Raw genomic sequence first — 22,719 nt, forward strand, 5'->3', positions numbered from 1 at the left:
TTGTAATGCAGTGCTCAATGCATTTTTATTTATTTTTTCATTCCTCATTTACAAGTAAAAGTAGAATTATTTTATTTAGAAAGCAATTGCTCCACGGAGAAAAATGTGGGAAAGTTAAAGGGAAGAGGTAGACCTCTGGAGATTTTACTTTGAAAAAAATTTAAAGCTTATGAATTGTTTATTTCAGGTATTAAATGATAGTTGAAAGTAATGTTCTTTTCATTTTATATATAGCAAAAATTTGGGTGAAATTATCAATATATGCATATACATACAGATGTATATAACTATATGTATTAGTGTTTAAAGTATATTTATTTCACTTCAAATGCTGGATAATAATAATATGCTGAAATGTAATTGTGTTAAGACAAAATGATAATTAGTTTTGAATTTAGCTAACTAATATCACTGATTATCTTTAAGTAATATTCTCTGAGATTTATTATTCAAAGGACACCATGACAATATTCAGAATAGTATGTTGAAAAGAAATACTGGAGAGACAGAAAACATTTACCATGATCATTAGATTTTCAGTATAATGCATTTCGTCTTCTCCAGTGTGTTGGGGAGTTCTTAAACAGAGTGATAAGTAGATGCAGTAAGACAAGTATAATTCCATTTGTCTAACAGTATTCATTTAACAAAGTCATATTAAGCTGTATGAAGCAGACTATTCCTATTCTTCACACTATGTAATAGACAACAATAAATTATCACAATTGTATACTTTTTTCAGTATTTGATAGATAAAAACATTTTTCTTTTTCTTTCAATATTTACTGAAAATATCTACATAGAAAAAATGTGGGGTCAATGTACATGTATTATTAGCTTAGATAAATATTACAGTTATTATGATAAAAGGTATTAATATTTATCTAAGTATATTAACATATACTTTTCTTGAAAATATACATAAATATACAAATTTGTCAATAGCAATACTTTAGGCAATAAAAGCAAATGTTACAAAGAAGAATCTGGTTGGGTATTTCTTTTTTAATATATTTTTATTGATTTTAGAGAGTAAGGGAGAGGGAGAGAGAGATCAAAACATCAATGATGAGAGATAATCATGATGTGCTGCCTCCTCCATGCCTCTTACTGGGGTGAAGCCCCCCACCAGGGCCTGTGCCCATGACCAGAATGGAAACCTTCAGTCTGCAAGCCAATGCTCTACCACTGATCCAAACCAGCTAGGGCTGGTGCAGTGTTTCTTAATTCAATTTATATAAAATATCAATTGCTTATGACTTAGTTTTATTTTAAAAGTAAGTAAGTTAGGCTCATGATAGAAAAAAATTGGGAATTACAGTATACATTATGGCATTATATACTATTAATACAATTATTTTCAATGGATTATATATTTTAAAAAACCTGTATTGTTTACAAATTTTTAAGAAAATGCTCCTAATTAGAGTTAGGTAAAAGTTTTGTTGAACAACAAATATTTCTCTCTAACTTTTTATAGCTTTAGATTTTTTTTCCTTATTAAAATTATTTTTGTAAATGTGGAAGTTCTAACCTCAAATTCAAAATATTGCCCAGCCCGACCTTTTGCTATCTTAATAAAATTATATTGGATGCTGTTATTTTTGAGCTTAATATTATCAACTGTTGAAATATTTGTATTTTCTTAAGTCATATTGCTTTCATATAGTAGCACATTAGTAATATGTTATATCCACAGTTTAAACATTCAAATGTGAATAAAAATATATTTATGTTTGGATTTCTTAAGTGAAACTTAACTTCAAAACTAAAACTAAAACTTCAAAAGCAAAGATATACCAGCTAGTATTTTGTTTGTTTGTTTGTTTTGTTTTGTTTTGTTTTGTAGCGTCTTTAAGGACCTTTATGGCACATAAAAGGGAAAACTTTTATGGATCAATATAAATTAATAGCCACCCTTCTCTAGAAAAGATATACATACCACCACACATTCTTTTATTAGTAACTGAGGCCCGTTGCAGGAAGATTCCTGCAAGAACAGGGCTTCCTGTGGCCAGAGCAGGCTTTACTCCCTTCTCTGCTGCCTTGCCCCCTCCCTTCTCTGCCGCATCATTCCCTTCTACAGCACTTGGCTTCCTTCTGCACTGTATTCAATCTTCACTTTGTGCCTGCATATGCAAATCAACCCCCATCTTTGTTGGGTTAATTTGCATACCCACTCCTGATTGGCTGATGGGCATAGCAAGGTATGGTCAATTTGCATGTTTCTCTTTCATTAGTGTAGATTTCTCCCTTGTCATCAAACATGATGAAAAGTTTAACGTTTGCCATTTCTCTGTTAAAACTTTTTTGCCACTACTTTGTGAGATTAAAAAATTCCAGTAGGTTATATGTTGAACCTTCTCTACTGGTAAGATATAGTATTAAATATTTTGGAACATGGGATATTCTCTGACATGCATAACCTTGAAAGTAGAAAACTGTGACTTATTTGGGCCCAGGACCAAGAAGAGAACAAATTGAATGGCGTGGGCCTCTCTGACAGATTTTTCAGAGCTGAGGAGAGGCTTGGTAAGGGAGGGCACCAAGAGAATCCAAGAGAATTGGAGAACTGCAATAAAAGGAAAGGAACTAGATTATACTGAGAAGTAATTGACCAGGCAAGGAGGTACCAGGCTATGAAAGTGTTGAAAGAAGACTCAACAAGTTTCGGACCCATTCTGAACCATTAGAAGATGTTTGCTCAAGCGTGAGGGTTCCCCATGGCCCTACAAACCTAAGAAGAAAAGACATGGTTTTTAAATGATTACTTTAGTTGACTATTTGCCAGGAGTTCAAGAAAAGTTCTAAACTCTTTGTGACCTTCCTCAGAATAACATCCATTTTTTGCATGCATTGCAAATGTAACTTCTAACTTCGGATTCTATTGACAAATCTGTGTGTTAACCATAACACAATCAAGCTCTTGGCTAAGTTAAGAATTCAGGAGGAAGGAAGTGAATCATAAGAGGCTACCTGAAAAAGAAACTAGCCCACTTGATTGTGGTTCATATTTCCAGATACCATCATAGCATCAATCAGTAACCTCATTTGTGAACTTACCCATAAACATATAAACACAAAAAAAGTGGAGATGTTTCTTTTTTTCTGTTTTTAATTGACAACTGATATTGAAGATTTGCTTAATCTTTAAAATTCCAAAGCAGTAGAATAAGTTGCTTTGTGGGATACAATAACATAGGTTAAATATATAGATATATGAATCAGATATACAACAGGAAAAGGTTTTACTAGGAAAATTATTTTTTGCATAACTTTGGAAAAGAACACTCTGTCCATGAGCCAAAATTAGTTTGGAGTTTCAATCACAAACCAAACATGTCTTTGAGAACTTGGACAGACACTGAGGAATGGACATAAAAGTGATACAGATTTGATTTATTTATGTTCAATCACTCCTCCTTAGCACTTTAAAAATTAAAGCTTAACCATGCACATAGAAAGAAAACAACATTTATTAGCCAAAATTGAAGTCTACCACTTTGGATATTAAATTAAGATAACAAAAAAACTGTTTAATTAATGTGTATTGATGCATTCTTAAAAATGCTTGAACTTTTAAATTTTTTATGTTTGAAATATAGAAGAGTACCAAAATATCAGAGAATGTCAGAACTCTGAGGGGTAAGAGCAAAACATGTTATTTCAAGTACTAGTTAATTAACAAAACCAACCAAAGAAAAACCACCACATGTCCCTCATTTGAAATATCATCATAATATTGAACCTGGTTTGTATTTACCAAAACTTCTTCTTGGTTGATGGAATAGTGAAGATCCAAAGTCTTGATACCTTCCCAGTATTATAGCAGTGAGCTTATTTTGACATTTTCTTAAGGCAATTAAGATGTGGCTGTATTGGTGTCCTATAAGAAGAGCTGTAAGTGGTGAAATGGGGAAAAAGAGGAAAAATATAAGAACAACTAAAGTATGTGAAAATTATGACTTGCCTTTGATAGGTGATGAATAAATCCATAGACTCATGAAGTCTTAAATTTGGGACATAGCAGTCTCTTCCTTTCAAGATGAGGCAGTGGACTCATATATATGAAGTTGCTTATGAACACAATATAAATTACTAGTAGATGATGCAGAAGATGATGATGGGGGGAATTAGAACCCTATATAAATTTTCTGTAGAATATAATTGAATTATCATATTATCTTGTTTTTTTCTTAGTAGTGATTTTTCGTCCCAAATTTATATTCAAAGCCAATGCAAATATCTAAAGCAGCAAGCTCTAATCATACCTTTAGGGGAGTTTCAGAAACTAGCTGAAGATTGGGGTGAACTATAAGGTGGGGACAATGTATCTAATGTAACATTGAACTCAGAGATCATTATATTCTTTTCTTCCACCAGCAGCTTTGTCATTATGAAGTCAAGACTCTCCTCAAATTCCATTACTAATGGAAGAAATGAAGGTAAGAAGGGAATATTGGGAAGGGAAAAGGCTAAAGATATTTATATATTGGTGTTATGGCTTCAGTCATGGGAAAGCAAGAAAAACTCAGAAGGGAAACTAAAGAATATGGACATAGAAGTGACACAAATTTGATTACCAAGATATCTTCCACAAAGGGTGTTTTGGCCTGTATGATAGCACTCAAGTTGAAGAAGTTCTTTTATCATTTCATGCTATTTAGGTTTCAGGTAACAAAAAATTAAACTAGCATAAGCAAAAAGGTATTTGAACAACTAAGACAAAAGAGGATTTTGAGCATTCTCCAGACCAATCTGGACTTTTGATCCTTTAAAATGGCAGCTTCATTCTTCATCATTATAGCCTGATCATATTCATATATATATATAATTTTAACTGGACCAGCTGAATGACGAGAATGACTGTTGGCTATGGCACACACTGTGACAGTCAACCGGCCTGATCTGGGCCTGATTGGCACCCCCTGCCAGCCTGGCCCCCAATTGGTCCCTAACACCCTAATCAGGGAGGGTCCAGCTGGCCAATGTCTTACAGCCCCTCCCCCCAGCTGGCCCCAACCCCAAATTAGTCCCCAACACCCTGATTGGGGGTGGAAATGGCTGGCCAACTTCTTATGACCCCTCTTCCCACAGGCCCAGCCTGATGGGTCCCCATTGGGGCAAACAGGCAGACTCCACATGTGCACGAATTCATGCACTGGGCCTCTAGTCTCTTCATAAAAGGCAACAGACCAGCAGTGGCTATTTATAGCTCAAAAACTACCAGTGAATGACTGAGTATTAATTCTTTTCTTCCCATGCACAAACTTCCCAGAGAAGAGACTCATGGGGAGTGACCATCTCTCAACCAATCAACAGTGACCAAGAATTTTGATTGGTCCAACTTAGTATTTTGATTGGTCCAATTTAGAAAAGAAAGTAGGGGTTGTTTTACCATGGAGGCAGATCCAAATTAAAAATGACAAACTGAGGGAAGGGTAGTTCCTAGAGAAGGCATGTTGAACAGATCATTCTTGGTATTCACTTGTGGGTTTTTTGTTTTTGTTTGTTTGTTTGTTTTTTCAAGATTATCAAGAACAACATATTTTAATTAATTCAACTGGTATAGATGTATTATCAGGCTACATGGGAAAGTGAAGAGATTCATCATAGAAATCCTCTAGCAACCCAGTTAGCATGTCATTTTCACATCAGATGGCCAATGTCTCCTACACTGATGTTCTTTCCTTAGGATGACTCGGTTTGTATGGGAAGCCAATGAGAGCAGACACACAGAGGATTAAATCTTGACTCTAGCTCATGGCCTCTGGTTTCCACTCCTCTGGTTTGGCCACCCAACACAGCACCTTCTACCCTGGGCTAGACTCTGATTGGGTATTCCAGTCACCTTAGCGTGTAGGATATGCTGTTGGGTAAAGCTTCATATCAATTTACTTTATAGGCTGCTGGTCAGATATCCAGTTTTGGCCAAGAATCAATTATTGTTTGAACAGTTAGAACCAGGAAAATGGTGTCAAGGAACAACAAATAAACAATTATGGTTGTGCCAAGTAATTTAATTGGTGGATACATAGTATGGGCTATATAGCACCCCCCCAAAATAGACTATAGTGTTTTTTTTTTTTAAACCACCGAATATTGTTAAAATTAGTTTGCCAATAATTATTTTTTAAATCTTTTATAAAAAAATATGTTTTTATGGATTTCAGAGAGGAAGGAAGAGCGAGCGAGCGAGAGAGAGAGAAACATCAACGATGAGAGAGAATCATTGATTGGCTGCCTTCTGCATGCTCCCTACTGGGGATCAAGCCCACAACCGGAGCTGTGCCCTTGATTGAAAATGAACCTAGGGCCCTCTAGTCCGCAGGCCAATCCTCTATCCACTGAAAACTACTTATTTTTTAAAATTTCCATTCTGTCCCCAGAAAAGCAATTTTCCCAAAGCAAGAAGGGTTTGTTTTGTTTTAATCACTGAACCAAACCAGCTAGGGCAGCAATAATTATATTAGTGAGGCCAAGATATATAGGAGAGTTCCTGCCACAGAAGAAACTATAACATTGATGAGGGAGTAAAAATTATCACAATGGACACAGGTAGAGAAAACCCCAAATATTAAGTATTTTTATTTTCCCCTCAATGTAAGCTAAAATACACAATCTATTGTATTTCTTCACTCCTTACAACTCTTATGAACAAGACTTTAAAAACAAACGTACATCTATATCTAAAATTTTCCCAAAGCAAGAAGTTTTTGTTTTGTTTTAATCACTTAAGTTGTTTTTCTGGGGACAGGTACCTGAGAGTCCTCATAGGAAGCCCAGAGGGATTTAAGGAAAGGGGGCTGAGAAGAGATTGAATGAAAGAAAACAAAGGAGGGCGGGTGGATGGAGATAAAAATAGAAAACAAAGACAATGCCAAAGAGCAGAGTGCATAGTTCTGAATTCAGTACCATCATCACTTCACCACCTTGGGCTCTGGGTGTGGTTTGTCCAGGCCCCAGGCTGCTTCTATGTAAAACAGCATGCTGGGCTTGTCTGCTGGCCCCTTCTCCGTGCCTCTCATTTGATGTGGGCCTCAGAAAGGGAAGGCTTCGGGGAGCTTCTGGGTTCAAACTGCTACTTCTCTCTGTTCTCAGCGCCATGGAAATTCCGTGGGGACAGGGCTGTAGATAAAGGAGGCCGGGGGAGGAATGGGAAGGTCTCACATGTTGAGTGAGAGGCTGGTGGCTGGATTTTTAAGTTCTCAGGATACTTTTAATTTATGCATTTGCTGATCCTGGAGAAACAGAAAAAAGAAAACAATTCACAGTGTGCCTGTGCAAATAGCAAATCAGTAAAACTACCCGCACGAGATTCTGGCTCCTCAGGGTACAGTTTCTGAGCTGCAATAGGCAAGCGATATGTACTCTGATAGGACCCAATGCCAGGACATTTTATTTTTTTATTTTTATTTAAAAAAAATATATTTTATTGATTTTCTACAGAGAGGAAGAGAGAGGGAATAGAGAGCTAGAAACATCAATAACACCTGCACACCCCACTACTGGGGATGTGCCCGCAACCAAGGTGCATGCCCTTGACCGGGATCAAACCTGGGACCTTTCAGTCCGCCGACCAACACTCTATCTACTGAGCCAAACCGGTTTCGGCAAATGCCAGGATGTTTTAGATCAAGAAAAGCCCAGACACTGCCAGAGCTCGCAGTGAGCTGGGGATTGACTGGGGCGTGTGAACTTGCAGACCTAAAGCTGGGTCCATTGGAGAATGCAGGTCACCCTTTGAGGTTGGCTCCATCCTGAGAGGGCCATCTCAGTTTCTTGCAGACGGAATAGCTCAGACCTGGAGCGACGCTTGGCCCTTTGTAACCAAATCGGTAGCTTTGGATTAGAAGGAACCCCAAACCAAGCTGTCCAAGAGTCTAAGGAAAAAGTGAACAGACACGTGGACTTAAAAAGCTGAGGGTGGATGTAATTCTGTGGACTTGTAGTTGGACCAGTGTAGGGCAGTGTGGGAGGGGGGGAAGGGAGGAGAGAGGGAAGGCAGGTGATCATAACCTTAGGACTCCCTCCACTGCAGAGGCTGTCAGGTGCACAGAACCAGTTTTTACACCGATGTCTGGGTGTGGAGAGGGATGGGGGACAAAAGTGTGGAGGCTTTATGTCTGAGGCAGCGTTTTATTTTTCCTATTTCTAGGGAAAGTGTGGTCTTAGATGAGCACCATGGGGCAATGGGGTAAAAAGGGTGAAAAAAGCATATATATTGTATATTCTGCCGAAACCGGTGTGGCTCAGTGGATAGTGCATAGGCCTGCAGACTGAAGGGTCCCAGGCTCGATTTGGGTCAAGGTCATGTACCTTGGTTGAAGGCACATCCCCAGTAGAGGGTGTGCAGGAGGCAGTGGATGGATGTTTCTCTCTCATCAATGTTTCTGGCTCTCTATTCCTCTCTCTTCCTCTCTGTAAAAAAATCCATAAAATATATTTATTTAAAAAAAGCATCCCCTCCAGCTGAAACCGGTTTGGCTCAGTGGATAGAGCGTTGGCCTGCAGACTGAAGGGTCCCAGGTTGGATTCCGGTCAAGGGCATGTACCTTGGTTGCAGGCACATCCCCAGTGGGGGGTGTGCAGGAGGCAGCTGATGGATGTTTCTCTCTCATCGATGTTTCCAACTCTCTATCCCTCTCTCTTCCTCTCTGTAAAAAATCCATAATATATATATATATATATATATATTTAAAAAGCATCCCTCCGGTGGTCTGGCACTCCGCGGGCCAGCTGTCCATGAGCCCTTCCAATCCCGGTTCCCCTCCCCGGAGACCCCGCTCCTCCGCGCGGACAGGTGTTCTCCCCGCTCCCCGGCGGCGGATTTTGGGCGGCGGCGCAGCCAATGAGCGCTCCCCGCGGGGGCGGGGCCGGCGGGGGCGGGGCCTCGGGCGGGCGGGGGCGGGGCCGGCGCGGCTGCGGCCAGCGGCTCGGCGGCGGGCGGAGGGCTGCACCCGCGGCCCCTGCCCCTTTATCTCATTTATTTATTTATTCCCCGCGCTGCGGGGCAGGCGGCTGCTGGTTAGTCCGCGGCCCGCGGCGGGCCGGAGCGGGGCGGACGCCGGAGCGTACCCGCCGCGGCCGGACAGTGTGAGCGCTGACAGCGGAGCAGCGGCTCCGGGAGCCCGCCGCCCGCCCCACTTTCCCCCATCGGACCGGGGTCCGGCCGCCGATCACCGAGCCCGCAGCCCGGGGTCCGACCCCTGATCACCGAGCCCGCAGCCCGGGGTCCGGCCGCCGACCACCGAGCCCGCAGCCCGGGGTCCGGCCGCCGATCACCGAGCCCGCAGCCCGGGGTCCGGCCGCCGACCACCGAGCCCGCAGCCCGGGGTCCGGCCGCCGATCACCGAGCCCGCAGCCCGGGGTCCGGCCCCCGCACCCTGATCCCCCCGCAGCCCGCCGGGCCAGAGGCCGGACCGCCGCCTCCGCCGCCGCCAGATAGAACTTTTCGGGGTGCCGTCCCCGCCCCGTTCCCGTGCGTCGTCGCCGGACCGGACCGGAGGGAGCGGAGAGGACAGTGAGCGGGGACCGGACGATCGATCGGCGGGGACAGCGCCGCAGCCCGGCCGGGGGCTCCGCGTCGGACCCGAGCACCTCTCCCCGCCGGCGGTGCCCGGGGCCATGTGAGCCGGGCGCGGAGCGAAGATGCGGGCGGCCACCGCGCTGCGCGTCTGGCTGAGCCTCCTGGCGGCCGCGGGCTCGCTCCGGCGCGGCGCGGCGCAGGCAGGTGGGTGCGACCGGTCCCCGGGGCGGCGGGCGGCCGCCGGGGGGTTCTCTCTCCCCTCCCGGCTCCCCGGGGAGGAGGGACCGATCACCGGGTCCGGTGCCCGGGCTCCCGGGCGCCTCCCGTCCGGCCCCAAAGTGGCCCCAAAGTTGCCCTGTGTGTGCGCGTCCGTTTGTTTTATTTCTCGTGGGAACAAACACACCCCACCGTGCGCCCCGACCCCCCGCCCTGCCCGCTGGGGCGCTCCCGGTCCCTCCGGTCCGCCCGGCCCGGAGGGGAGCGGAGCGGGGCTGCGGCGGGCTGTGCACCTGCGTGCGCCCGGCCCCGCCGCCCGCCGCGTCCCGCTTCCTCCGGCTCCGGATTGATCTGCGGGGAGCCTGCCTGCCTGCCTGCGGGACATCTTAAAAAGCCGAAAAACCGACAGTGACGAGGCGGCTCCGGGAGGACTTCCTCCCGAAGTTCAACTTGCTCTTGGCCGCCGTCCCTCCCGCTCCTGCGCCCGCAGCCCCGCGGCTCCCGCTGCAGCGGGAGGAGCGGGAGGGACTGGAGCCGAGCGGTGTCCGTGCGGGGCGCGGGGCGCTGTGTGCGGGGCGCTGGGCGCTGTGTGCTGGGCGCGGGGCGCGGGGCGCGGGGAACTGGGCGCTGGGCGCTGTGTGCGGGGCGCTGTGTGCGGGGCGCTGGGCGCTGTGTGCTGGGCGCGGGGCGCGGGGCGCTGTGTGCGGGGCGCTGGGCGCTGTGTGCTGGGCGCGGGGCGCGGGGCGCTGGGCGCGGGGCGCGGGGAACTGGGTGCTGGGCGCTGTGTGCGGGGCGCTGGGCGGTGGGTGCGGGGCGCTGGTACGGGGCGCTGGGCGCTGGGAACTGGGCGCGGGGCGCGGGGTGCAGGATGCTGGGCGCTGGGTGCGGGGCGCTGGGTGCGTGCTCTGCCCGGACGGGCAGAGGCAGCGCGGAGGGGGGCGGTGGCTGGCGGGCCCCTGAGGCACCTGCGGAGCCGGGACCGAAGTTCCCGCCGCTGAGTCCCCCGAGGAGGGAGCGGGACGGAGAGGCCTGAGGACAGGCGGTGCCCGTGCGGCCGGGCCTGGAGGGGAGCAGCCCAGCCGAGGGGGGGGGGGGCGGCGGGAGAGGGAGCCCCGGGCGGGCGGGTGTCCCCAGGACCTCGCCAGCGGTCGGCGGCCGCCGCCCCCCCTCCAGGCGGGTCCAGAAGAAGTTACATCCCCGCCTTCACCGTGACCCTCAGGCGGCACCAGCGCGCCTTCTGCATTGGTCCCAGGGTCTCTGACATCCGCCCCCTCCACCCCTCCTCCCCCCGCACACCGGGTCCCCCGCGCCCGCCGCCTCCGCAGTCCCGCCCGCCGGGGGACCGGGGGCTGGAGATTCCTCTTAGCGACCTCCCTCTCCTCCCCTCTCCTTCTCTCTCTCCTCCCTCTCCCCTCCCTCTCCTTCCTCTCCGTCCCTCTCCCTCCGAGCCCTGAGCCCTGCCCGCCCTCCGGCTGGGTGATGCATGGGGACCCCTTCAAACAGCCGCGCAGACTTGGCGGAGGGGACGGTCCAGGGGGGGGACCCGGGTCTGAGCCCTCGGCGCTGCGCTCCGGACTGTGCGGCTGGGGCTGAGCTGTGCCCAAAGCCCTTTTCAGCATTTCTGCAGGAACGCGATCCAAATGAGCGCTGCAGCTGGTCTCCTCTCCTCCCCGCACCTCCCCATCTCCCCGCTCCCCCCCACCTCCCCATCCCCACTCCCCCACCTCCCCATCCCACTCCCCCTCACCTCCCCATCCCACTCCCCCCTCACCTCCCTGCTCCCCACTCCCCCCTCACCTCCCCATCCCACTCCCCCTCACCTCCCCATCCAACTCCCCCCACCTCCCCACCTCCCCATCCCACTCCCCCACCTCCCTGCTCCCCACTCCCCCCTCACCTCCCCATCCCACTCCCCCTCACCTCCCCATTCCACTCCCCCTCACCTCCCCATCCCACTCCCCCTCACCTCCCCATCCCACTCCCCCCTCATGTCCCCATCCACTCCCCCCTCACCTCCCTGCTCCCCCCTCACCTCCCCATCCCACTCCCCCTCACGTCCCCATCCCACTCCCCCCCACCTCCCCACCCCACTCCCCCCACCTCCTCACCTCCCCATCCCACTCCCCCCTCACCTCCCTGCTCCCCACTCCCCCCTCACCTCCCTGCTCCCCCCTCACCTCCCCATCCCACTCCCCCCTCACCTCCCCATCCCGCTCCCCCCCACCTCCCTATCCCACTCCCCCCTCACCTCCCCATCCCACTCCCCCTCACCTCCCCATCCCACTCCCCCTCACCTCCCTGCTCCCCACTCCCCCCTCACCTCCCCATCCCACTCCCCCCTCACCTCCCCATCCCACTCCCCCTCACCTCCCTGCTTCCCCCTCACCTCCCATCCCACTCCCCCCTCACCTCCCCATCCCACTCCTCCCTCACCTCCCCATCCCACTCCCCCTCACCTCCCTGCTTCCCCCTCACCTCCCATCCCACTCCCACCCCCTGCGGTTGTCAGACCCACAGGCCCTGAGCTCGGGGATCAGCGGGCCTGGCCCTGCTGTCCGTGCGCCCCGCCCCTGAAATGCTGGGGCACAAAGGAGCCTGAGCCTCCCCACTCCAAGCACAGCGGTGGGGAAAGAGCCGCACGGAGAGCCACTGGGCGCCCCCGGGGTCACTGCACCCGCGGGCGGGCCGGGGGGACCCCCGCGCCCTGCACCCCGGGGGAGCTCGGCGGTTCCGGCGGCGCTTTGGGGGCCGAGCGGCTGTCGGGTCCCGCAGACCCTGTGCGCGCTGCTGGCCGATCGGTGGGCCCGTCCCCCCAGCGCACGCACCCCCCTCCCTCCCAGGAGCCCCTTGGAGGAGTTTGTTTGGTCCAAATGAGGAATGAAGTGCGGACAAGTAAACCAAAGCTGCCAGAGGGCGACGAGATGTGGAGTGAATTGCTTTTAGATGAAACAAATTAAGGAAACGAGGCAGACAATCTGCTCCCGCGTTGTTAGCCGCGCGGAGCGGGGCGAGCGGCGCCTTCTGAGCCGCTCATTTCGCCGCCGGAGCGGGAGGAGCGCGCCTGCCTTACTGCTCCGTGCGGACTCCGTGCGGACGGAATGGAAACGGGCGGGAGGCGGTCGTCCTGTGTGGGTCTCCGGTGCTTCTTCACACCATTGTAGCTGAGGAGGGCCTTTGCTGCTTTGCTTGGGGGAAAAGATCAGCTTTAGAGAAGGAGATTGTTTCTCCCAGTGATTTATTTTACCGAGAAATATTGCCGTCCAGGGCCCTTTCCATGGCTACTGGAAAGCCTTCACCACTAAGAGGAGTAATTCCCAAATTTCTGTCTTCCTGAACAACAACCACTGGTACCTTTGTATTGGAATGGACTGTATGGTAGTATGGAAGTGATCTGATAGCCTTACTGCCTTAACAGATAAGTGACTCACCAGCCCAGTTCCTACTTCTTATTTGCAAGTATCTTAGTCCTGCTTTTCATTCTGTAAAAGAACATACGTCTTCCTACTTATTTAAGACATGTCTCCAATATTAGGGGCTGTTTTTACAGTCGGAAGGAAAAGGTTAATGAAACAGTCAGAAGATGAAAATGGTATTTAAAAAACCACACATCAATACTTCCTACATGTGCTTGCTGTGAGCACACCATGGGCACACTGTTCCTTGTCTTTTAATTTTGAACTTAGATATGTAAAGGGGGTCTCTTAGAAAGATTTATTTCTTCAGAAAGCTTAATAAATTTTGCTTATTATTATAACTGCACATCACTGGAAAACATCACTGATATGGACTGTTGTGATAAGACTTGAAAGATTCTTGGTTGTGTCATGATTTCTGTTTTCTGATTTTCTTTTCAAATGAAACTGCTTTTATTTATTTTAATCATGCATGCATCAAAAGTCAGGTTTTTTCCTGAAAATCAAGGCACTTATTGCTGTATATATATTTTCATTTAGTCACTGGAAATGCGTCTTAATTAAGAAATTACATTAGAATATTTCCCAGGGCTTGTGTTTCATGGAAGAGTTGCATTTTTTTTTTTTTAATTCTAATGTGAACACAGTAAGTTTGCACTGGCAGAATTTTAGAGTTTGCCTTCATTTGAGGGAAAATCATACTTCCTCCTTAAAGTGGATTCAGATATTTAATATTCATGAGCTTTCATCCCTTTGGTTCTTAAATAGAAGTACTATTTATCATCTGTCTTATGCACTCACCCTTCCCATCACTATGGATTCTCTTTTTATATCTTATTGTTTATTGAGTTTACACATGTGAATATATATTTTCCCCTCCAGCACTAAGCATATTCTGTGTGTGTGTGTGTGTGTGTTTTACCAGCAACCTGCCACTCAGCCTCTGCAGGGATCCTCTGAGCCAGCTTTCATTCTTTCTTTCTGATAAATCTGATATGGCTGGTTGGCTGGACGATTGCAAGCCATTCCATTGCTCAGATTTATTCCTGAAAGAAAATAAAAAGGCATCGATCCAAGATCACTAGCACATCTTAAGAGTCCTGACTCCAAGGCCAAATATTTCTACAGCGAAGTCCCCTTTTCTCTCCCTCTTTCTCTTCTTGACCAAGGAAAGAAGGTAGACCCCTGCCACTGAACAAAAAAGCTAGGGATGCAAGAAACTGGGGGTGTTGTTCAATATTCTCTGAAACTTGGTGATTGGAGCCCTCTTAAGATGAATGACTGTGTAAAGTACACTTTTAGAAAAAAAATTGAATTAGGCTGCCTTATACTTTGCAGTGTTTAAAGCGGTGTCACTTTTATATTATTTCAAACAAACCATTAAGAAAATTTAACATATATTAAAAATAGCGGCCAGTTTTTGCTTTATTTTGCAGTGTGCTGCATCTGTTGGATATCCATGTGTAATTTTTAAGTGCCTGAAACATCAACACGACAAATGACCACTATCACACTGTATTTGATACTTTTTGAGAAGCACAGTTTTGTAGAAATGTTAATGCCTACATTGAAACTAGCTTATACATGTTTAAGCCTACAGCTAATCTATAGAAATCAGTTATCAATTATATTCTATTGTTATCTTTTTTAATGATCTACTGAATCTGTTGTGCAGGCTAGAAAGGAACTGAATTATAAACTTTTCTCCAGGTTACATCATTTTAGAAAGGATCTACTCTGTTACATTTGAGCATTTGGAAACAGATTGCATCTTTTCTCTAATACTCATTTTCTAAACGATTCTAACTGTTAGGCAGTGGGAGTAAAGCCTTACATTTCCTGCTTTCCAGTACAGGTATTGATCAGAGGTTACCGTTTATAATGACAAATAATTTCTTAATTTGTCGTTTTTATAATGAAAAGGTCCTAAATCAATGTTTCCTGAAGCTGTAGCTCTTCTGCATAATTGGAAGATTTCAGTTAATTTTGTGGGTGTGACACAGGACATCAGCAGGTGGCTTGGATAAGGATTTCTACATGGGGGACAGTTCCTCTATTTCTTCTTAATACCTTCAGCAACTCCATGTCTTTGTCACTTGGCCTGTGTGTTCCGTGGGGGGTAGGGGGTGGGCGGGACAGGGGGTGTGTGTGGGGATGTGTACTCTATTTCTTCACTGTATAGCAGTTTTTTAAAAAAAATGTGATAATTGAGGTACATTCCAGTAACATGTTAACTGACATATTTAAAACATGTACCCATATGCTAATAAACATGTTGTGATGGTCCTAGCAGACCTTCTCTGTTACAAGTGCACCTAAGTGAAATAAATAGGTTATTAAAATATTTGTCTTTAAGGCCATTTCCCCAAAATACTACTTTTCAGAATTGCTCTATAGATTTCATTGGATATGACTTTTTTTTTTTCCTGAGTTGTTGATAATTCGGGCATGTTTACTGAAGAAATTGACCTATTTTCCCATGTTTGATGAAAGCTTGAAAGCTCCTTTCTTGTTTTTATATTTGACACTTAGACCAGTGCTTTCTGCTGGTACCAATGTTTCAGGAGGGAAGAGAACTGCCTCATATTTATGGCATAGAGGTGAAATATATGTATATTTTGAAGCCTAATTCTAAACTGCCTCTTTGAACACATAGTAACTGTTTTGTAATTGTTTTCATTCTGAATGTGGTTGTTCTGCAAGCACGTCGCTTTGCACAACTAAGGAGGGCAGCAGCCACGTAGGATTTAACGGACACACACATGCCTGAGCTGCGGGCAGTTCAGCAGCAGCCCGGCTGTTGTGTGAAGCTGCAGGATAAAGTACCGGAATGAAAGTTAGGAGAACTGAATTCCGGCCATCCAGCCATTTTCTGTGTGATCTCGGGGTTAGACTCCTTGCTGTGTGCCTCAATTTCTTCCTCTCCATTAGAGAAACCAAAAGTGATGCCTACACAGTTAACATGATTTTAAAAAATCAGTTCATTAGAAAAATGATGTTTAGACTTTTACGAAAAAGAAATCTATTGCATTTCAGTTATTTTTATAAATGGGACTCTTTTTTTTAAGTGAATTCACCTGTGTAGCCCTGACATCTCCAACAGGTGAAGGGGGAGGAGCTGAGTGTGCTGCAGCTGCAGCAGGGGGCCAGCTTAGCAGCCTGGGCTGAGGCGCTCACACCCCCAGTGTTCCTCCACGCTTCTCTCTGGCCTCCTGGGCTGGCTTCCTAGAGATGCAGCACTGTTAGGAACTACAGATCTCGTCCTGTCATTTTTATTGTTGTGAGTATAGCGTATGTCTCCTCCTCCCTCCATTGTCCCCTTCTAACCCACCCTCACGCCCTGCCAGGCCTTCAGCACCCTATTGTCTGCGTCCATGCTTATGCATATAGGCATACCCGTTTTTTGGTTGATCCCTTCCCACCCACCTACTCACCCACCCCTGCCTGCCTTCTGTCCCCTCATTTTTAAGTGGGGAAACATAGAGCACAGGGAAGTTAGGTGATATAAGTTAGTTGTCATATCCTGATACCAATATCATTTTGAACATACATAGAAGCACTTGAAAAGTTGCAGCCACTTAAAAAAAAAATAAATACAAGGCTGCATTGCTTTAAAAGAAAATTGTAAAATGGAAACGAAGACACATGGATTGGAACCACGGGCCTACTGATATAAAGTTCCTTTCAAGGGAGGACTATGGGATCACCAACATCTGTCATTCATACTGAGGAGGTAGTCACTGATTGTATTGGCAATTTACAGCACATGGAGATTAAAAGAACGAAGCACGTTGGTTAAGACAGTTTGTAAGAGGATCGGGTTGTTTGGCAGGGTTTTTTCTGAACATAGCATTTGGACCCTAAAAGGCAGACAAGAGTTGCCTACACCAGTTGTGTGTCTCACAGCACCCTCAAGAGTTTCTTTCGTGTGAAACTTATAATGGTGACCAGTAAGTACAGAATGGTTATTTCCTCCTTCTTCTTTAAGCGGTTAGGATGCTTAAACAAAATGGAGTATGAAGGTTGAACAGGGGGCTTCTCAGCACCAGCTAGTTGATGGGACCCTTAATCAGCAGACCATGGGCATGCTTCAGATTTGTCCACAGCCATCCTTGGATCTCAGCTAAGTATTAACTACTAAGACTTTATGCATTTATTTCTGTTACACATTTGTCTCTGGCTCAGTTTACGATGATGTTGACTTACAACTCTCTCTGGTTGTCGCTGACTTTCTTCAAGCTCCAGCCCTTTCTCAGTGATGGTCAGCATCCTCCTGGGTCACAGTGACAGAAAGGATACTTATTTGGGCAGGGAGAAGCACTTCCTGGTAGGAATCTGAGATGAGAATGGACCCCATAACATAGGGGTGTCGAACTCAATCAGAGAAGGGGCCAAAATCTAAAATCCAGCCTAAATCGCAGGCCGAATGGTTTACTGAACAGTCATAAACTGTCATTGTGATGGAAACGCAGCAGAGTGCAGTGATGACAGCGCGGTGCGGGCCACATTGCAAGGCCTGGCGGGACGGATTTGGCCCACAGGCCTTGTGTTTGACACATGTGCATAACACATTAACACAGATACTGTGTGACTTAACTGTGCAACATCATTAAACTTTTTCCGTTAGAGGTAGGCCAGTATCATTGTTTATAATGTTATTTCCCATATTGTAGGTATTACTGAGGCATACGAAACATCAATAAGAATATGTAAGATTCCGTGTCTGAATCTAGAGCATTAAAGTAATAGAAACCAAGGCTCTATGAATGTATATATTTTCTTTGTAACATAGACTAAAGGTGTTTAAAGAGAAGAAAATGAATGGTGTGATAAACATTGGTTTGTTTTCCAAACGGATCAGACTTGTAAATAACTCACTTTCGCTGACCACATCTTCACTAGTCTTCTGGCTTCTACTTTTGTCGGGTGCATCTGATACAGGTGGACATCCAGGTTTTAAGCCTTAAGGATATGAGTGGGATTCTGAACCTGCTTCCAAAAATGCATATGCTGGCCTTCTGAGGATACCTCATGTCTGGCTAAGACTGAGGAGAAAATGGGCTGGATTCTCTGGTTTCTCTGCCTGTGTCTAGCATGGCTGTGGCTTTAGGAATAAGTTGTGCGAAGCTGTATTTCAGGATGGTCCCCTCCACCAGCAGGGCGGTGTGCAGTTGAGGTCACGGATGGCAGTGAATACTATTTTTGTCATCATTTTCTATTCTTCCCTTTATGTTGAGGCAATGTGAATTTGTTTCCATAGGGACTTATGGAAGCCACATAGAAAGAAACACACACACACACACACACACACACACACCCCAGTATTTCTTCTAGACATGTATTTTCATTTTTAGAGTCTCCTTTGTCTGATAATTTTGTCTAGAATCAGAGCAGTTAAACAATTGTTTGTTTTTTAAAGGACATTTGATGGAGTGGCTTACTAAAATCCATTCCCTAACATTTTTATTGACCCCTCCAGTCCTCCAAATCTGCAGAGCAGTTCGATGGCGAGATCCTTTTTGCTGGTTCCCTTGCTCAGTGACCTCTTGCCTCTAAGTCTTCCCTCTCCTCTTGTCACAGCCAAGATGACCATTTTGAATTTAATACTTGTATCATCCCGGTTTCTGCTTAGAAGCCTTCAAATGGATTCCCCTTGTGAAATTCAAGGCCTCTTAAAATTGTCTTTAGTTTCCCTTTTAATCTAGTCTTCTGAGTTTCTTCCCAGGTATTCTGAGAACTGGGCTTATGTAGTCAGTATCCCATCATGGTACCTTGTTTTTTTTGTTTTTTTGCTTTTTTGTTTTTTGTTTTTGTTTTTGCCTCTGCTGACACCTTTCCCTGGAATTTATGGGTCACCTGGTACCTCTTCCTGTCCCAATTGTTCAGCCTTTTCATATTGATATTAAGTCACACCTCATCGTTACATCTTCCTTCACTGATGACCCTAGACTATACACTGAGTGGCCAGATTATTATGATCTCTGAACGCATAATAATATTTCCACTCAGTGTGTGTGTGTGTGTGTGTGTGTGTGTGTGTGTGTGTGTGTGTTAGAGGCCCAGTGCATGAATTCGTGCATAGATGGGGTCCAGCTAGCCTAACCAGGGGAGGGGACATGGGCGGTTAGCCAGCCTGCCCGCTGGTTGAACTCCTGGCGGGGAGGGGGCGAGGGGGGAGGGACGGAGGACAACAATTTGCATATTAGCCTTTTATTATATAGGATATTCACTGAGTGGCCAGATTATTATGCATTCAGAGATCATAATAATCTGGCCACTCATTGTAAATAATCCTTGTCTATACCACTTGCCTGGAATTTAATCTCAAACTATATTATCCTTTTAACTTTTTAAAAGCAAGAGTTTTTATTTCCTGCAAAGAGTAATGTGGTACCACATACATAGCAAGCTCTTTAAAAATATTTTTAAATGAAAGAATAACATACATTTACCAAAACAATTTTAAGCTCATTCACAGATGGTTATTATTTGTAATTAAACCATATAGTGCACAAAGTAAGCTGTTCTAAAAACATAATTATAGAATTCTTAATAATAGATATTAGACATGTTTACCCTGGGAATTTCTTTAGCTGCTTTCTGAGCTTCCTAGGGTATTTCTTTCAATGGAGTGTTTCCAAGAGTTTATCATTTGTCCCCATTCCCATTTTTAGAGCCTGCTCATGATACGGTATAAAGTATTTCTGTTGGTTTTATTTTTAAATATTTATTTTAAATATTTGTGAACATTATTCTTAAACATGTGTTTTGTAGTCCACTATTTTGATGTGGCCATTACATTGTGATTTCTTACCTCTGACTTAAAAATTTTAAGAAATTAAGTTTATTTGGTAATATCAGTTAATAACACCAGATAAGCGTTTTTATAACACATTTCTTTGTGTGCTCACCCTCCAATAATTGTAAGCATTTCCTCACCCATCAGTGTATCTCAGGACCATGCTAGGAAGTGAGGAGGACATTCAAGAAACTCAGGATGCCAACTTTCCCCTTTCCTTTAAAGATGGTCAGATAAGGCCAATAAAGCACAATGAGAAAAACATGTCACTAAGTGATTTTCCAAACTCCAGGGAGGGATATTTGCCTCAAGAGAAATGCTAATAGCATTTTATGAGAAAAAAAAAAAGGGGGGGGGGGAGATTCCAACAGAACGTGGCATTTTATATTCCTAGGAGTATGTGATAATACAGCTTTCTTACAACTAAGACCTTTCAGTATCTTAAAATAGACAACTAGTCCTATGCCTACTGCTTCAAAAAGATCCTATAAAGCAGTGGTTCTCAACTTTTCTAATGCTGTGACCCTTTAATACAGTTCCTCATGTTGTGGTGACCCCCAACCATAAGATTACTTTCGTTGCTAGTTCATAACTGTAATTTTGCTGCTGTTAATGAATCGTAATGTAAACATCTGTGTTTTCCGATGGGCTTAGGCTCTACAGCAGCGGTTCTCAATCTATTAATTATAGATCTGGGCAATGGAGACATTCAGACCTCTCCCGGAAATTCCTTTAGAACAGTCCTGATTGTTTTTGTGTAAGAACACACCTGAGAAGAACACTGAGTCAGAGATTCCTGTTCCCTCTTTGTGTAGAGATGTAAGGGGGTAGGATGGAAGGTGAAGCTTGCCTGGTGCACCAGCCTGGTCCAAGCTGCATGTTTGCCTGTCCTGAGAGCCAGCTGGCTCTGCCTCTGCTTCTCAGCTGCTCTGATGCCTCTCCCAGGACAGGTGTGCGCCTCCCCCCCACCCCCCACCCCCCGCCTTTCTGCCCCACTGGGTGAGAAAGGGAAGCTTAGCACAACCAGATCCTTCTCCTTCAGCTCAGCAGCTCTTTTTGCTTTCCCTGGAGCCCAAGGACCTTGTCCAATACATCTGTCCTTTAAGGAGTCTTCCTTTGGCTTAGTGTATATTTCTCCTCCCTGATATCCCCCAGAATTTTTCCTTTGTGCTGTATATGTTAAGGAAACAATCATATAAGCTTTGTCTTTGTGAAACACTTCAAAGCAGAGACATGTCCAAGTTTGGAGACACGTATTTTTACAAATTGGGAAGTCTCTTTAAAAAACAAACAGAAATGGAAACGCAAATGAAGTACAGAGCCTTGGGAGGCCCCTATTTGAGAAAGGGGCTTTAAAGCTGGGCTTAAAAAACACATCATCTAGCCCTAACTGGTTAGGCTCAGTGAATAGAGCATTGGCCTAAAGGAACCCAGGTTCGATTCCTGTCAAGGGCATGTACCTTGGTTTCAGACACATCCCCAATGGGGGTGTGCAGGTGGTAGCTGATCGATGTTTCTCTCTCATCAATATTTCCAACTCTCTATCCCTTTCCCTTTCTCTCTGTAAAAAAATCAATAAAATATATATTTTTAAAAATCATCTAAAATCTGCCTGTGTTTGAAAATTATACATTTTAAGAAAGAATATTCTCCTTTTCTGTGAATTTTGGTATAATTATATAGTTGCAATTGTGTTTTTTTTTTCTTCTTTTTTTTCTGCTGGATGTAGTTAAGTGCACTATTCATATTGAACAATGCATTGTCTTGAGGGGAAAAACACATAAACTTGTCATATGTAGTAAAATCACAGTGTAAAGGAAGGACTTCAGTATATCCTTGTGTAAAATAATGTATTGTACAGAGATAATTTTAAAAATATTTTCTCTCTCAATATAAATGTGCCTAATACAGGCAGATATATATTTTCTTGACATCATATTTTAAAAATGGGTCATGTGCTGTCTCTTACGCAGTTGTACAGTTTATAATGATTGGGTGTGATTTAAAAGATCTTGCCCGTTTGGGTATATAAAAGCTATATTCCTAAGGCTCTACCTTTGAAATATAGCACTTTTAATATTTAATCACTTGTTACTTAGCACTGATAAAAATCTACCTTTGACTTTTATCCTCTGGCTAAGTTAAATGTGGCCATTTTAACCACAATAAACATTATTACCAGTTGTGAATAAAACAATGCATCTAAATTAGTGCCAGTACTCAGATAGCTCCAATATTCATATTTTAACTAATATATTGCCACATTTGAGTAATAATAAAAGGAGGAGTATGGCAAGTCACAATTTTATTATGTAAAAATACCAGCTAAACAGTTAATAATATATCCCAGTTGTTTTAACTTCAAACTTGGCAGCCCCATTGTCTCGGGTGATATATATCGATTCCTCTAAAAGTGTACGTGGAATTTATAGAAACCCAAGTGATTGGTATTCAGATATAATTCTTTAGTAGCCTTTCTCTTTTCTTTTCTGTGCAGGATGAGATTTGAAAGTATAAAAAGCTTTGAGATAAACTGAAATAGACAAAACATTTTATGCAACTGTTGGTGAAAGGGACATTCATTATTTTTTTCTGTACTTACTATATTGCTCGTGGCCAGAATTAGCACGCCATGAGCCAGAGAAAGAGATAAGACAAATAGAATGGCACGCAGCTAATTTTGTTGAGCAAATTTAGATCTGATACATGTGATTTCACTTGGACAAACGGACTCAGTCCCTCTTTGAGAGGAGCCGATGGAC

General features: G+C 45.1%; 1 protein-coding gene across 2 annotated transcripts in view; it reads left to right on the plus strand.

The window, feature by feature from the left end:
* Positions 1–9,605: 9,605 nt before the first annotated feature.
* ERBB4 (erb-b2 receptor tyrosine kinase 4) overlaps positions 9,606–22,719 on the plus strand; it is an 819,175-nt gene continuing 806,061 nt past the window's right edge. For both annotated transcript variants that reach the window (XM_045575406.1, XM_045575407.1), the window contains exon 1: positions 9,606–9,733. In XM_045575406.1, coding sequence (XP_045431362.1) covers positions 9,652–9,733 — 82 coding nt within the window. In that variant the 5' untranslated portion in view covers positions 9,606–9,651. The remainder of the gene's footprint in view (positions 9,734–22,719) is intronic.

Source organism: Pipistrellus kuhlii, unplaced genomic scaffold (genome assembly GCF_014108245.1).
Source record: "Pipistrellus kuhlii isolate mPipKuh1 unplaced genomic scaffold, mPipKuh1.p scaffold_m20_p_7, whole genome shotgun sequence".
Classification (NCBI taxonomy): Eukaryota; Metazoa; Chordata; class Mammalia; order Chiroptera; family Vespertilionidae; genus Pipistrellus; species Pipistrellus kuhlii.